The sequence below is a fragment of the Lathyrus oleraceus genome, chromosome 5 (genome assembly GCF_024323335.1).
Source record: "Lathyrus oleraceus cultivar Zhongwan6 chromosome 5, CAAS_Psat_ZW6_1.0, whole genome shotgun sequence".
In the NCBI taxonomy this organism is placed as follows: Eukaryota; Viridiplantae; Streptophyta; class Magnoliopsida; order Fabales; family Fabaceae; genus Lathyrus; species Lathyrus oleraceus.
In genome coordinates this window covers 295,757,616-295,775,399 of record NC_066583.1, presented here as the reverse complement: position 1 = coordinate 295,775,399, position 17,784 = coordinate 295,757,616, and the positions used below count along the sequence as shown (strand labels likewise).

General features: G+C 38.6%; 1 protein-coding gene across 1 annotated transcript; it reads left to right on the top strand.

Moving 5' to 3' along the window:
* Nucleotides 1-12,965: 12,965 nt before the first annotated feature.
* On the top strand, nt 12,966-14,352 carry LOC127084062 (BTB/POZ domain-containing protein At3g56230). Its single transcript, XM_051024441.1, has 3 exons — nt 12,966-13,325; nt 13,432-13,608; nt 13,752-14,352. The coding sequence occupies exons 1-3, from the start codon at nt 13,143-13,145 to the stop codon at nt 14,196-14,198; spliced, it is 807 nt and encodes a 268-aa protein (XP_050880398.1). The 5' UTR covers nt 12,966-13,142; the 3' UTR covers nt 14,199-14,352.
* The last annotated feature ends 3,432 nt before the right edge of the window (nt 14,353-17,784 follow it).

Sequence of the window (17,784 nt, the reverse complement as noted above, 5' to 3'; positions counted from 1 at the left end):
GGCAAGAGTTGCCGCTGTATTTGTCAAATATCGGGACCTTGAATTTCGGTGGCACCCTCACGCCTGGGACCAATCCCAAGTCAGCAACGTCTACTCCCAGAAGATTCTGTCCTTCCACTGCCTTCAACCTCTCTTCCAGTCTTCGAAACATAGGGTCCATACCATGACTCATTCCAAAGTCTTCCTGAAGCAAGGGGAACTGATCCTCCTGGTCATCATGGACGGGTTATTGACCGGAGGTGACATGTAGGATCGGGGTAGGCCTCGGTCCACTGGGTCCATTAACCTCCCCAGCTGGAGGATCAGTCAACGTCTCTGGTTGAGTAGTGGCGGGATTCCTCTGCATCATCTGCCTGAGCTCTTGCTGTCCCTGAGCCACCCCTTGAACCACATCCATGAATTGGTTCATGCGGATCTTCATCTCGGCGAGCTCTTCTTGTAGGCTTTCCATTGATCTCTGGTGGTTTCTGCGGGTACCGTATCGGTGAATTCCTGAGTCAGCTATCCTGCTAGTGGAACACCAAACAACTGAGAACACTGCGGCGGTACCTGTTATGCAAGACATGCTGATGACTATGCAAATGCAATGACATGTTTATCAATTCCAAAAGGTATTCTAACCCCTTGATTCCAGTCTCACATTTGATAAACAGTGTAAGAAGAAAACCCCGACTAGAATCAAGAAGAAGATATGAACCCCTGGGAATAGATAAACATGTTTTAAATGATATGAATGCAAAATGATGCGATGCACTGCAGTGATATGCAAAACGATGTGATGCAGTGCAGTGACATGGGAATCAGGATTGCTGTATCCGCTTGAACATCTGTCAGGTTGCACTATCTGAAGAGAAAACCCACTGAAGAATATAATACAAGATCAAAGCTCTGCTCTAGAAAACCGGGTTGGTTGAAGGTTAAGGTTTCCTGAATTTAGCCCTCCCCTCACTGGTAGGTTCTAAGAACAGAAGTTTGTCAACTTCGGCCCTTCAGTCGAGAATAATACGTTTACCACTGAAGGTTTGGCATTATTACGGGATAAAAGACCTCCACTGACTCCCCTCAACAGGACATCCTAATAGCAAGTTCCCAGTCTCGGGGTCCTCGGATTGATCAGCGAGAATGCGCCCACCAGAGCTAACATAAACGCGTCTCGGAGGAGAGGCCTCGACTGATTTCTCGGGAAATAGTCACCAGAGTCGACGATTTCTAGAGGAACATCATGTCGTTATGGAACACCCATAGGACAGAATATATCCAAAAGAAACCTCGTCTGGGTGTGGGTCTTCATGAACGACTTAACGTAGCAACACTGTCGCAACCTGAAAAATACAGTGTGCAAAAAAACAACCGGCGAGAAAGAAAAGACAGAAGAGTCGCCACCGTGCGTTATTTATCCCAAAGGGGGGAAAGGAAACGCTCGAAGTAAACCTGGAGAAAGGAAAGGAAAAGACAAGGTCTCGCAACCAAATCTTGGGTTCGGGAGTCGATTATGCGAAGGGAAGGTATTAGCACCCCTACGCATCTGTAGTACTCTAAGGGATCCACTTTTGTTGTTCTTGTCTAAAGGGTGTGTGTTTATCTAATGTACTATTTACTAAAAGAAAGGGTCAAAGAAATGACTCGCACGGATGTCGCATCCATTGCATACGTATCTCATCAGAATATGAGAAACAGAGTCTTCGTAGCTCGGGTACCTATGGGTTAAAGAGATGTGTGCTCGCTAAGACGTCGCGTCTTATGCCTACGTATCTCATCGGGAATGAGAATCAGAGCAAAACGTAGTTCAGCTAACTACGGGAATAAGGGTCTCGATTGCAACTAGGGCAAGAGAAAGGGAAGGTCTCGATCGCAACGAGGGCGAGAGAAAGGATCGCAACAAGGGCGAAAATAAACAAGGATTAGTTGTTAGTTGTTAGTCAAACTCGACAAGACATCGCATCTTGTGCCTACGTATCTCATCTGAACATGAGAATCAGAGTTGCCGTAGTTCGGCTAACTACGAGATTGCCATCTGAACATGGACTTACAAAAGGAGGACACCAGTTGTGTCAAAGGAGAGTGGGCGATGTGTTCACGTCCTAGCAGTAGGTGTCGCAGCTCGCTGAATCGAGTCTTAGGCAGTTACCTCTTTGCAATAGAACGGACTACATGCCACAAGATCGGAGACGCTCGGAAAGGTCTAGAAGTGGGGGAAGCTCTGCCCTAGAGTTGTCATGCAATGTGTACTTAAGTGTTAGGATTTTACAAATGGGAATATCTACCTAATGTTAACATGCAAAGAATATGGGAATCTTACCTATGTTATCATACAAAAGGATATGGGAATCCTACCTATGTTATCATACAAAAGGATATGGGAATCCTACCTATGTTATCATACAAAGGGTTCTATCTAATGGGTGCTACCTAATCGGAACAAGAATTGACGAGTGGAGCAAGGAGAAGTGTTAGGGATAAGGGTTTGGTTGGTTGGATGTGCTTTGAGTGATGGCGAGAACTTGGATTGGCGAGATATACATCTCGAATCCTAGCCTCAGGAGTGCATGGTATACACCATGTTCCATTTTCATCTTTATTTGCAAAAGTGTTTAATAGAGAATTAAATGTTTTGAATTTGATTTGAGAAAGGGTTTGAAGAAACCGCATTGACAATTTTAGACGACGGCGAGAACTTGGATGAGCGAGATATACATCTCGAATCCTAGTCTCAGGAGTGCATGGTATACACCATGTTCCATTTCCATCTTTATTGAAAAAAAAGTGTTAAATGAGAATTAGGTATTTTGAGTTTTGTTGTGAAAATGACTTGACCTAGATCAAGTATTGATGGACGTTTGAGAAAGATTTGAATGAGTGTTTGATAGAGCAAAGTGGGTAAATTGGATGATGGCGAGAGCTAGGATTGGCGAGATATACATCTCGAATCCTAGTCTCAGGAGTGCGTGGTATACACCACGTTCCACTTCCATCTTTATTTGCAAAAGTCTTGACTTATGAATTAATATTTTTTTTGAGTTTTTATTAGAGAAAATGGTTTGACGTTGAATCAAGCATTTGATGAAAGTTTGAAAGAAAAGGAATAGAATAGGAGGGCAAAATGAATTGATTTGTTTATTGAGAAAATACTCGACGTTGGGTCGAGTCATATTTTTGTATTTTTTCTGAAATGGTGGATTTTACTCTTTGGTTAGTGTCTAAAACAAATAGAGAAATAAAACAATACAACATTATATACACATTGGGGAAGTGGGGTACATTTTGTCAAATGGGGATTCAAAATCATGAAATAATTAGATCAGGCCCAAACAACAAATGATGCGAAATATGAGTGTAAGTGCAAGAGAACCATCTCATTGTAAGGAAGCCCAAGAGTAAGCTATGTGAGGTTGATGGCGATGCTTAAAAAGCAATCAACTTACAAAGGTGTGGAAAATGGGCTCGATATTAAATCGAGAAAAATATGATTTTTATAGTTTTAAAATGGTTTTGAATGAATGATGAAATTAAAAGAAAACAAATCTATGTTATGATAATGAAACTATGAAAATAATAAAGCATAAACATAACAAAAAATGTTAAAAGAAATAAAATACTAAAAGAAAATGCTACATATGAGTATTGAACCCACTCCACTAAAGACCATGAAATCACCCCTCTCCACCAGACCACTCATGACTAGTTGTTATTTTGATGCTAGACTGGATAAATAAACTAAAATGGATTAAAAATTAGAATTAAAATAAAAAAACTAATAAAAGAGAAAACTGTTGGACTACCAGTAACTGAACCCAGTCGCTTGGCTGTTGGGTTATCAATGGGGAATAAGTTGGAAATAGAAAAAACAATTATTACCTAATATCCTAGAAATTTTAAACTTTCAAAACTTATTCTGTTAAGAAAATAAATTAAAGAAAAGAAATAAAAAGATGGGATAGTAACAGAGGCCTCATGAAATCGCCCTCTCTTTCGCGTCCTCTCTTCTCTCAATCACTACCAGCAAGCTCTCTCCCAACCTTCAATGAAATCGCTCCCTCACCGCTCTCTCAATCTCCAATCTCACTCAATCGCTCACCTAATCTCGCGTTCAACCCTCTCTCTCGCATCCTCAACCTTATTCCCAAATGCATAAAACCCACAGCTTAAAGGAACCTGAAGTTTACCTCCGGTAGCGATTTGGTAGTGACGATGAACGATGAAGCCAAAACTTCACTCTTTCGCCTCTCCGATCCAGGTATCTTTCGATTTGGGATTTAGGGTTTTTGTATTTGAAAATCTCTTCGCCGTTTTTCTTTTTTTCCGCCTCCAAGTTTTTTCTTTTCTCAATTCCTGATTCTCTTCTCCTTTTATATTTCTGCAGCTAGGGTTTCAAATTGGTGCCCTTGTGTTCAAAAGCGTATCTCTGTAAAATCCTCTTTGATGTTCTCAGTTTGGATGGGCTTGTTTAATGCTAAAACCGGAAACGGTATTCTGAACCCACTCTTTCTTCTTCATTTTTGTCTCTATGCCAAATTGGGATATTTTCTTGAATTACTGCCTTTGCTAATTACCTTATTCTTTTTACTGCAGTGACTTTTTTTGTGAAAACTCAAGAGCAGTTTCGGTTGAGTGAAAACGAAACGGTTTGGGATGAACAGGTTGTATGGTGCTTGTAGAGTTGATTCCTGTTGGTAGTTCCATCAAAGAGGACGAGTATGTCTTCCGGTAGCCCTACCACAAAGTAATGCATTCTTAGGAATAGGATATTCATCTCTCAGTGATGTTGAGTCTGTGTATGTTCACTGCAGGTTACCATGTTCCCATGAGCATTTTGGTCTATAACCATGGAGTTGGTTTGTTGTATTTTGGTAACAGGTGAATTGGTTCATAGATGCATTGGTTCTATTATACCTTGGTCTTATGGTTTGAAAATATGCAGGGCTTTCAATAAGACCAAGTTGCTTGTTCATTTGGCTTGGAGCAGCAGGGCTTAAATGCAAGACCTGTTTGATGTAAATGAGGTTTTGTACCAGCTGGATGAATCAAAATCAAAGGCGAGGTAGTCATGATCAAGGTTGACTTATCCATCAGTTCATGCTTTTTGATGATGAAATATTATAATGCATCCTTGCCCTGTGTCTGCTTGAGGTTCAAGGCAATGCTAACTGATTTTACATGTTGCTGTTGCTGCTGGTGCAGGTTGAGCACTACAATGGTTTTGCTAGCAGGATAGTGCATAAATCTTGACTGAAGTATGTCATGTCACACAATTGGATTTATCAGTTCCTTTTGGCATGATGTCGTTGCTCCATGTTTAGCACTTTGGTTCTGGTTTGGGTATGTTTATGTAGGTTCAATGACTGGACTGATTCAACATATCTGCTTCTGCCTTCATTGGGACTTAATGCAGGATGGTATTAATGATGGTCGGCTATAGTAGTCCTCTTGTTTGAGATGCAAGGTGCAGGCTATAACATGATAGAGATGTATGCCAACACTAGCTGATGTATCATGCACCATCTGTTGCTGATCATATTTATGACCTGTACACATAAGACAATGAATGACCTTGAGCCCTCTAATATGGAATAACCGTCTTTCCAAGCATGCACAGGTAACAGCTTCCAAAATAACATTAAGGTCTCGGAGGATTATGAGCATTTCTACTGTTTGCAATGAGCACATTCAGTTGAGACGTTGTTCGCCCTGGTTGTGGTGGACCTTGTGGTCGTGACCTTTGAGCTTCTTGTGATGATGGCATAATTAATCGCTGCCTAACGTCTTCAGTAAGCTGCTGGCCTGAAAGACTTCCACGCATTCTTGAAGTAGGACGCCAATTCTGATCTGGTTGTGAATTGAATAATTCGTCAGTCCTAGAAACTGCCTGTACTGGTGGTCCTCTTTGCTCTCCTTGTCTGGCAACATGTGATGAAGCCATAACCTTTACTTGTTGGCTATTTGCTGCACCTCCAGCTGTATTAGCTTGTGAAATCCCTTGTTGAATGTGAGATCGTTGGGCATTTAATGGTTACATTGGTGGTAGGCTCATGTTTGCTTATTTGGGACTACAAGTCTGAAGGCCATTTGATGTTGTTGCTGACCTATTTTGTAGTTTTCTTTTGCAGCTCAGTGCAGGTCCATTGGTTAACTCCCCTTGGTAGCTTGGTCATGAGCAAATGGAGGTTAATTGGTGAAAGGTTGTAATTTGGAAACACTTGAATGGTTGTGATTATTGTAGCCGGTCCTGCTGCATCAGATAACTGAGAGAACAAATTTCTGCTTTTATGCTTTGCAGCTATCTCCTTGGGATCCTTCAATAGTAGTTTTATCAGTTCAGACGCAATTACACTACCACATGCCTTATTATCATTCATATGAGAATCTATCTGAGGAATTGTTTCCCTATCAACCTTCTTACATAACCAGTATATAGATGAATTCACGAGTCGCTCTGAGAAAGCTAGGAGGTCTATGGTATTAGATTCAACTCCTTGTTGAATTCTGCTGGAAAGATTACTAAAAAATGCTTCAGATGTTTCAGACGCACAATTAAGCACAGCATCATCCTGTTTCATAGCAACCTCAACATTAATTTCATTTGACACAACCACCAGTGATATTGACTGTTCACCATTTTGAGGTAACTCATTCAATTTACTGTCAGAGCCTTCTGCAATTATCTGATTTGGCTTGGGATTTTCTCACTTGTCTGTTATAATCATCTTCTGTTTTTCTTGATTTGTAAAGTGAAGGGTTTGTATGAGCAACACGTATCGCTTGAAGCACTTTTATGTCTGCCTTCAGATTCTTTCCCACTTTCAGCTTTAATGTCTTGAATCCTTGTTTACAGTACTTAGAAGCCAATTCAGCTGCTTCGGCTTAAGAAACAATCGGGATTGTTATATCAGTGGTTATGGTATTTGAAGCACCACCAAAAAGCCTCCACAATGGCACACGAATACTATTCGTAACAGCGTCAATTACTACCATCTCCACTCCAGCCCTAACCGAAGCAAATTGATGCCCGGGAAGAATATCACCAATTTTCCCCAACATAGAACCCAATGTTAACGCAGGACATTTCAGCAAGAAATCACAAGCTTCAGAAGCTTTAACCATAGCCGTGTGTTGATCCTCCGCAGTAACAAAAGGCAAAATCGGTGCTTCACCCCACCCAACAGCACCGTTACTCAATTCAACCCTAGTAGCAACGTTCTCAACTTTCTCCAACTTTGAAGAAGCAATTGTAAAGGGTGAAATCAAGGGTTTTTTGGAGTTTGGGTTGACTTTGGTCAAAGTTGACCAAAAAGTCAACAGTTGACCAAAGTTAACAATTGGTCAAAAATGTCAAATTTTGTATTTTCTTGTGTAGAATCAAATGTAATGGTTTAAAATGACATGAAATGGATTGAAATGGTTTGAAAAATGATCTGAAATTTGGTTTTACCATTGGTTTATTTATGACTTGGATGTTTGACTTTTGAAAAATAACTTGACTGATAATGTACATGAACAAGGCCATGAAATGAGACCATAAGGTTAGGGTTTTGACATAGCATCCATGAACCAATAACATGACTAGCAAGTGGCTTGAAACACAAGAAGCATTGTTGTTCAGATGACCCAGACCATATATGTATCCACAATCACATGAACAACACCATGACTTTGGACCAAGACCAATCCTCATATAAAACCAAAGTAAGGTTAGGCCAAGCATGCTAAACAAACATAAAAAATTCAAGACCAAAATCGGGGTATGACAAACACGCCACGCAAGCCTCATGACTATCCATTCTAAAACCTGTGTGTACACTCAAGCCTGGGTAATGGGCTTATCTCTCATAGAACACCCCATCCCAACAAACAAACAAACCAACAGCAGAGCCAACATATACAACAATGATATGTACACAATGCAATGAAGCAGGTAAATGCTGAAAAATAAATAACTGTACAAAAGAATGAACACCCAATAAACAAACAACCTACAAAATCTAGGAGGGACTCGCTCAGGGAAACCATGGCCCCCAGCAGAGTCGCCAGCTGTCGCAGCCTAAAAAAGGAGATGCGAAAAAAACAACCAACGAGAAAGAAATGACAGGAGAGTCGCCATCGTGCGTTATTTATCCCAAAGGAGGGAAAGGAAACGCTCGAAGTAAACCTGGAAAAGGGAAAGGAAAAGACAAGGTCTCGCAACCAAATCTTGGGTTCGGGAGTCGATTATGTGAAGGGAAGGTATTAGCACCCCTACGCATCCGTAGTACTCTACGGGATCCACTTTTGTTGTTCTTGTCTAAAGGGCGTGGGTTTATCTAATGTACTATCTACTAAAAGAAGGGTCAAAAGAAAATGACTCGCACGGATGTCGCATCCACTGCATACGTATCTCATCTGAATATGAGAATCAGATTCTTCGTAGCTCGGCTACCTATGGGTTAAAGAGGAGTGTGCTCGCTAAGACATCGCGTCTTATGTCTACGTATCTCATCTGGAATGAGAATCAGAGCAAGCCGTAGTTCGGCTAACTACGGGTTAAGGGTTGTGTTTTTTAGATGAACGACGTTACTACGCAATCTACCAGATGCTCGACCTTTGGAGACTTACTCGCCTGTAGTAGAAGGAGTTAACGTGTTCTTAGGAGAAGAAAAATCAATGAGTTTGTTTGAGTTTTAGGAATGCTCATGCAAAAAAGGAAGTCCTAGTCGAAGGAAGAGTGCTACCTTAATTGACATGCAAACGAGAGACTATACGAAGCCTAGCAATCCTATGGGGAGACGATCACACCATACAAAACAAACATGCATAAAGTAAAATTCCACCAAGGGGGCTCAAACCTACATGGGTAGGGCTTTAGTCAAGAGGGGTCATATCAACCTCGACAAACAAGCCATGGAATAGGTAATCAAATGGGCTCTTAACCACTGACATTGAACGTCAGGGTGAGTAGATCAAAAGGGTAATGAGGATAAGACCCCATAGCTCTTAACCCTAGACAGGGTGAGCTCATGACAAAAAGTGGGGATTCAGAAAGGTGGAACCCTCTCCACTGACTGACCGGACAAAAGATCTTGGGCTTTTGTTCTGAAGCCTCAGCACGTAGTGCGAGCATAAAGAACGACACACTGAATAACGGGGGATTGATTACTAATCCCTTTTATCCGTCAATTGCCTCTTTGTGGAGGTCTTTAGCACTGGTGCCTCCTTTTGGAGGTCTTTGGGCACAAAAGTAAACAAACAAAAGAAAACATTGCCTCCTATCGAGGTCTTCCAGCTAAGAAAGCGGTAAAATGCGGGAAAGATAAAGGGATCAAGAGATCTACCACACGGATAAAGATCCGAAGTAATAACAGCTAAAGAAATAAGAAACCCAGAGATCTCTCGAGCTGGCACCATCAAAGAAAACAAGTCAATACAGGTAACCGAAATAAATCTCCAAATGGTATCCCACAAATAAAGTGGAATGCCAAGCAAGCTATCCTTTCAGGAGTCATATGAGCCCTCACAAAAAAACTCAACAAACAGGTTAGAGTGACAAGATGGGGTGCAATCAAGAGTTGCCCCCAAATCAAAATGTAACCACATGAATCATGCCATTAAAATTCACAAAAAGAGCTCACAAAAAGCAACCAAGTGTAGGAGGCCTAAACCTCTTGTCAAACACATGCATCAAAAGGGTATCAAAATTCAAAGTCAGGGGGCAAGGATCCACACATCAAGGCATGACATACATACTAAAACATGTGCCCACATGCAAAACCTAACGATACCCACTCTTCCAAATTCACCCATAATACCTCATACATTTAGAAATTTCAGGTTGAAAGTATAAAGTAGTGGAAATAGGGCATACCTGATTGGGGAGGATCAATTGAAATTGAATTGCACCCGTGGGTTTGCAGAACAATCTTAGGGTTTGTGTGAGAAGTGTGTGAGTCAGAGTGAAAAGTCTCAGAGTCCGAGTGAATTTTTCTCTTCAGTGTCTGGAGGTTGCTCTGAATTAGTTAGAATCTCTCTAGGATTTTGTTCCAAGGAAACTTCAGAGTGTTTTCAGCTTTCACTAATTCTCCTCTTTTTTTTATTTTTCCTTTACTGAAATTTCAGGATTTATAACTTGATTTTCGTGGCTTTGTGGGCTCAAATGAGAGAGGCCCAAGTCCAAGATTTTTCTGTTATATTTTATTTATTTATTTATTATTTATTATTATTATTATTTTATTTTATTTCGTTTTTTTTTCAAAACGCGTGGGCTTCGCCTAGCGAGCATGACAGTTCAAGAAATTCCTCTAAGCGTAGGTGATTCTGGTGGCTTTTCTTGGGACTCGTTAGGCGACCCATTCTGCTCGCCTAGCGAGCATGACAGCTCATGAATAAACTTTTGCTCCTTCAAGATTAACGTTTTGACTGATGAATAGACCCCATTTGAACATGTTGGAAGTATCTCAAGTCATTCCCTTGTGTTGACTGATCACCCAAATAGGACCCACAAAGTGTCTTGGATGATATTCAAGCTTCTTGGATCTAATTCCGATTGACATGATGAAATGCAATATGAAATGTTATATGACCTAAAAATGAATGCATGAATGAGGGGGGCAAATTTTGAGGTATTACACTTACTTGTAGAAAACATGGTGAGATTCAAAAGTGAAGAAAAAAACACCTCAAAGGAGAAGAAATCAACACCGAAGAGCAAGAACAGATCAATAAGAATGATGATACCAACAACAAGAACAAAATGAAAACCAAAAAATTAGATAAATAACTCGTTCTAGTATATATAATTGTATTATCTTCAAATATTATAAGAGAAATAGATGAAGATTCAACAATCGAAAAACGAAAATCCTAAGGACTACGTGTCCACTAGTAAACGAGATCCATATCACCATAGATGGCGTCATAAAAGTAATGATGACAGTTACGGTTCTGAGGCAATAATCATACTACACTTATTTGATAGGACATAACCCTACCCAACTTGAACGACATTTGGCATGGAATAAAAGCGACATATCCCAAGACCCATCAGACCCTAATATTGAAAATAAATAATACCAAAGATCAAGATCGACATGACAAATTAAGGATGGATGAAATATACAAAAAAAAACTTATAAGCACGAAGACTAAGGGACCTCCATGAGGAAAGGCCGAGATCACAAGCCAAACCCCGACTTCGAGGGACTATTGTCCATGCCTTACCCAATGGACATGTTTAAAATGGCCCAATAAAAATGTTGACCCATAAATGAAGACTCAGTTTAATCCCTAATTTTAAGGATTCGTTAGATCAAGACTAAGAGATCAACAAACATAAAGATAAGCATCTTAGAGAGAGAAAAAGTCATATAACCTCGGGAACACGTGTGATCCTACCCTTAGGAAGACATTTGTTCGAGCCGAATGATTGAAGAAAGGTTGTCAAATGACATAACAAATAATATACAAACACATGTCCCCATTAGATATCTATTATGCACAAGAAGGTTTTAGGTCCAAAAACCTAAAACAAGCCTATAAAATGAAAGCAATACGACGAATCAAGAGACACGCATTTTCTAACCTAAAATATCTCTTACCAACTTCGATAGTCACTAATTTGAGCATCATAGTGTTTGCAGGTGTCAGTCCTCAGTCCTCAGACATTGTACCAAGATATCAAAACAATATCTACGAGCCATATTACACCAACAAATCTAGATCAACAAGTCTAACACTCAGTACCTCGGACATAAGATCACTTATCTATACAACACTGATTAGGCTTACCATCAACGAACTACCTAACCAATTTATTTAGTTAATTACTTGTAAGTATCTTGACTAAAATATTTTAGACTTAGAGTTACACTTGAACAATGTATAAGATTAATATTAAGGACAAAAAAATCTTCTAAAAAATTATAATTAACTGAATAGATATATAGTTGTAACATTTTTTATATAAAAACGGATATCCTTCCTATACAACTACTGAGAATTGAGGAGAACCACAGTAAACAAAACTCTTTATTTTATTTTTTTCAATATTGTTATTTATGTATTTCCATTCAAATACCTTTGGGTATATAATTATATCCATTAAATTGCATTTATACACATATAAAAGGGAACATTAAAAATAAAAGTTACATTAGTTTAAGAATATTCTAAGTACAATAACATTAAATATGATTAAATTAATTAAATTTTACTATTTAAAAGACCACCAAATTTATTTATTTAATTAAGTGCTTATATTCAGAGAGAGCATTACCAAATAACAAGTGAGCATGATTGGTCGGCTAATCATGTCATAAAAATACCATTGCAACTTGAACCATTAACAAACCAGCCTGGCCTTAAACACACGATTACAACTGTTTATAGCATTATAAATTAATCTTGATAAATTAATAATTAATAGTGGTTACAACTTTCCAGGAACTACATGAAGGGAATGATAATGATAACTACAAAAGTGGTTACAACTTACAAGGATAAGGAATTTGCTTTCCTCATTTTTGATATTGTATGGTTGGAAAGTCTTCTTCTTCCTAACTGCTTGATTCTTTTTGTTAACTATTTTTCTAACTACTACTCTAAAATGATAGCCTACCAAACCACTTCCTAATTTACCAATCTCATTTTCACGTAGATACCTAATATCTGATATTCTCTGATATTCTGACTAATCTCTCTTTTTCAAGTTTAATACAGTCATATGTTTAGATCTTGATTCGAATTTATGACTATTAAGTAAAGCGAAAAAAAATTCTTACTGTCTTATCCAAATTTTGTTGGGTGTATCAAATTTTCAATTTCACTTTCCTCTATTATTTTTTCATAAAATAAATATATTCAAAAGATAATAATGATTAGATTGGACATGTACACATATTGTTATGTGGTTTACATCCAGCCTACTATTATCTTTCAATTATGAAGGATAATGTCGTAATAATTATGCACATTTATTAAATTAACTAAACTTAAGACTTGAATCATTTCTTATAAGGTCCAAGGAACATTAATATGTTATATAAATAATAAATGGTAGAGGACAACTACATATATATACAAAGTTCAGAAGAATCATATATGTGTATGTTATCTCTTTCATTTTCCTCTTTTTTGTGTGTGTAATTTAAGAAAGAAGAGGAAAATTCTAAGAAGAAAAAATGGATTGTTGTGTGTGCACAACTATGCCGTTAATATTAAGGCCTCCAAGGAATACAATATGTGGATCCTGCTATGAAGGAGTTAGAAGCATAATCAACATGATGAACGATCTTGAAAGTGACAAAACAAAAGCAATCACTACTCCAACTGATTCTCCGGTTTCGCGGCGAAATTCGAGTAAGGCAAGCTATGATTCTTTTCATAATTCATATAGTTCATTTGAAAATTTGTGTATAAAAAAGTATATATATAATCAAAAAGATTGTTTTTCACTTTTTTGGTATGCAGACACTTGATGATTGCATAAAATTGTGTTCAGAACAAATAGAGAAGTTTAATCAACAAAAACAAGATTTGGGTTTTCTCAGAGGCTTTCTTGCTGCATTCAAAGAACAAATTCATACAGATATATTGATTTGTCCAGGCAATCATGGTCCACCGATTCCTGCGCATAAATCCGTTTTGGTGAGTTTTAATGGTTTTTCCAACTAAATATTTCCAATAACACCAGACAAAAACCGATATTGTTAAGTTGAACGCTAATATCAGGGTTTGTGTCTGAGTTTAAAAATAGTATTATTTTCTAAATTTTGGTTATTACGTTGTAGGCTGCAAGATCAGAAATTTTCAAGAACATGCTAGAGAGTGATGAATGTAAAGCTGCACCAAGTTGTAACACAATAACTATACCAGATTTGAAGCATGAAGAACTAGAATCTCTGTTAGAGTTTCTGTACAGTGGAACATTGGCTTTGGAAAAATTGGAGAAACATGTGTATGCTTTGTCACAAGCAGCTGATAAGTATATTATTCCACACTTGTTGAAATACTGTGAAAGATTCTTGCTTAACTCAATAAGCAGTTCTAATGCATTTGAGACACTAGAGATTGCTGATACTTGTTCAAACCAAAATTTGAAGGAGACAGCTTTTAATTTCTTAGTTAAGAATATTGAGTTTATGGTTTCTTCTCCTAAGTTTGAAGGTTTTGTGCATAGGTGTCCACATTTAACTGTGCAGCTAGTTACAAGGGCATTTGTGAATGGTTCCAAATAATTGATTGTGTTTTTGAATTTGGTTTATTCCTTGTGTAGCAGAATAACATGATTCTTGCATTGTTTTCAGTATGGCTTTTTCTGTAAAGTTAGTCTCTGGTTTGTAAACATGGTATATCCATTTTTTTTTGTTATACGACTTCTTTTTTACTTTATGGATCAACTCAACAACATCGTCCAAATCTTATCTCATTAAGTGGAGGTCAGTTACATAAATCATCTTCCGTAATAATATTTTATTCAGGACTATATTTTTATCTAAATTATTAATCTCGAGATCTATCATAATTTTTTTTTACAGTTTTTCTATGTTTTTTTCTATCTCTAGTTGTTTGACTTTTCTCCATCTAATATAATATCCTTACTACAAAATCTACAAACCTTTTATCTATATGTCCAAACTACCTAAGCCTATTTTCCACTATCTTTTATACTAAAGCTGATATCCAAACACTCTCTCTAATATGTCATTTATAATCTTATCATGTCTAATCTTACTACACATTCAACACAATATTATCATCTCTGTTACGTTTATTTTATTATCATGTTGATTCTTAATCCCCTAACATTCTGTTTCGTACAACATCGCAGGTTTTACCGCAGTCCGATAAAAAATTTCCCTTAGTTTGAACGGTACAATCGTATCACATATGTTAAGAATATGTTATCAATCAATTAGTATTGATTGATATTCAATTAGTCATAACTGTAATTGATATTATTTCCTATTGTATATTCCCTATTTGCATATAAATATACACCATGTGTGATCATATTAGACACACAGAGATACAATTACAATATGGTATCTAGAGCTGGTTGACCTACTGTCTTCCACAAAATAAAAAAAATAAAAAAAATTCTTTTTCTTTTTTTTCCCGGCCACCCACAGCGCCGCCGCCGTCTCCGCCGCTCCTGTCGACTTTTCGGCGAGATTCCTATACGCCGGAATCGTCTCCTACAAATCGGCCAGATTCACTGGCTTCCGCCGCCGCACGCGTCCGCACACGTCTCTCCTTCATCGCACGTGAATCTCACGCGCCGGACAATCAGTCGCGCATCCGCTGCCCCCAGCCGTCGCCGTTGTTCCAGATCTGCTCTCGGTTTTTCGTTCCGAGCCATCAAATATCATGGGAGATACCGATTCCATCATGTTCACTAAAGATGTCACTATTCCCGCCGCTGATTACAATGATTTCCTCCAATACAAAGCAGCCCATCAACAATCATCATCTGCCGCTGTTGCTCAGTCGGGTAATCCTGTAGCTTTTGTCTCTACATCTTCACTTGGTCCTTGGGTCCTTGACTCTGGTGCATCTGATCATATGACTGGTAATAAATCTCTTTTATCTCATTTGTCTTATTCTGATTCTTTGCCTTCTGTCACTGTGGCGGATGGTTCTAAAGCCAAAGTTCAAGGCCTTGGTCGGGCACATCCACTTCCAAACTTGTCTTTAGAGTCTGTCCTTTACATTCCTGGTTGTCCCTTTAATCTAATATCTGTTCACAAGCTTATTCGTACTCTTGATTGTTCAGTTCTTTTTAATGCTAATTCTGTTCATATCCAGGATCGACGTACAGGACGGACGATTGGAGCAGGGAGTGAAGCTGGAGGATTATATCATCTTTCTCCACCGGTGGCCTGTGCTTCTATTGCTTCTCAAGAACTCACACATCAACGTTTGGGTCACCCTAGTCTAAATAAAATGCGTCTTTTAGTTCCTAGTCTTTCTAAGCTTTCTTCTTTTGAGTGTCAGTCCTGTCAATTAGGCAAACATACTCGTAGTACTTATTGTCAACGAGTAAATAAAAGTGTTGCATCACCTTTTGTTTTAGTTCACTCTGATATTTGGGGTCCTAGTCGTGTGAAGTCTACTTTAGGATACTATTACTTTGTAACGTTCATCGACGATTACTCACGATGCACTTGGTTATTTCTAATGAAAAACCGTTCCGATGTTTTCCGTATATTCCAAGAGTTTTATGCTGAAATTAAAAACCAGTTTAATACTACCATTAAAATTTTACGCACAGATAATGCTCGTGAATATATGTCATCCCAGTTTCAATCTCTTTTAACATTACAGGGAATTATTCACCAATCATCATGTGCTCATACACCACAACAGAACGGTGTTGCTGAACGGAAGAATCGTCATTTAGTTGAAACTGCACGGACTCTTCTTCTTCACCACAATGTACCCTCTCGTTTTTGGGGTGATGCTCTCCTCACCGCATGTCACCTTATCAACCGAATGCCTTCCTCGGTCCTTCAAGATCAGATTCCATACTCTATCTTGAATCCGGAACACGATCTCTACCCCATTCCCCTTCGTGTGTTTGGTTGCACATGCTTTGTTCATGATCTTAATCCAGGTAAAGACAAACTTTCCGCTAAATCTCTCAAATGTATTTTTCTAGGCTACTCACGTATACAAAAGGGATATCGTTGTTTTTGTCCTCAACTTCAACGGTACATTGTCTCTTCCGATGTAACATTTTTTGAAGGTTCTCCTTTTTTCTCTGCCTCTTCGTCCTCCCAGGAGAGTTGTAATTTAGATGATCAAGATATCCCTTCTGTCATCCCCACACCCATTAAACCTCCTTTGCAGGTATATCAGCGACGCACAACGCGTCCATCGGCAGTTAGAGATGATATTGATCCACCAGCACCATCTCCTACTCCAATTGTTCCTCCAGCTACGTCACCTGAACTTGACCTTCCAATAGCATTACGAAAAGGTATTCGATCTCATAATCCAAATCCTAAATATGTCTGTGCTTTAAATTATGACCGTCTATCTACTTCCTATGTTTCTTTTGTGTCTGCTTTGGATTCTGTGTCTATTCCTAAGTCTACAGGTGAAGCTATGACTGATCCCAATTGGCGTCAGGCGATGGTGGAAGAAATGACTGCATTGCATTCAAATAACACTTGGGACATTGTTCCTTTACCTACAGACAAAACTACAGTGGGCTGTCGATGGGTTTATACAGTGAAAATTGGACCAGATGGTCAGATTGATCGTTTTAAAGCTCGTTTGGTAGCCAAGGGATACACACAAATATTTGGCCTTGATTATGGTGACACCTTTTCTCCAGTGGCCAAGATTAGTTCAGTCCGTCTCTTCCTTGCATTGGCTGCTATTAATCATTGGTCGCTTCATCAGTTGGATATTAAAAATGCATTCTTACACGGAGAATTGGAGGAGGAAGTGTATATGGATCAACCTCCAGGTTTTACTATTCCTGGTAATTCAAGATTTGTTTGTCGGCTCAATCGATCTCTTTATGGGCTAAAACAATCTCCACGTGCTTGGTTTGGTCGCTTCAGCTCTGCCTTGATACAGTTTGGTATGACTAGATGTGAAGCAGATCATTCTGTTTTCTTCCTTCACTCTTCCAACGGACAACACATCTTTCTTGTGGTTTATGTTGATGACATTGTTATCACTGGAGACGATACAGACGGTATTCAGCGACTCAAAACTCATCTTTTCAAAAACTTTCAGACAAAAGATTTGGGTTCACTCAGATACTTCTTAGGTATTGAGGTTGCACAGTCCTCATCAGGCATTGCAATT

What these genes read in the sequence shown, in the direction of transcription:
- LOC127084062 (XM_051024441.1), top strand. Translation starts at nt 13,143, where the DNA reads ATGGATTGTTGTGTGTGCACAACTATGCCGTTAATATTAAGGCCTCCA. An exon ending in CGCGGCGAAATTCGAGTAAG is followed by an intron (nt 13,326 to 13,431) that starts GCAAGCTATGAT and finishes TTTGGTATGCAG; the next exon opens with ACACTTGATGATTGCATAAA. An exon ending in CTGCGCATAAATCCGTTTTG is followed by an intron (nt 13,609 to 13,751) that starts GTGAGTTTTAAT and finishes ATTACGTTGTAG; the next exon opens with GCTGCAAGATCAGAAATTTT.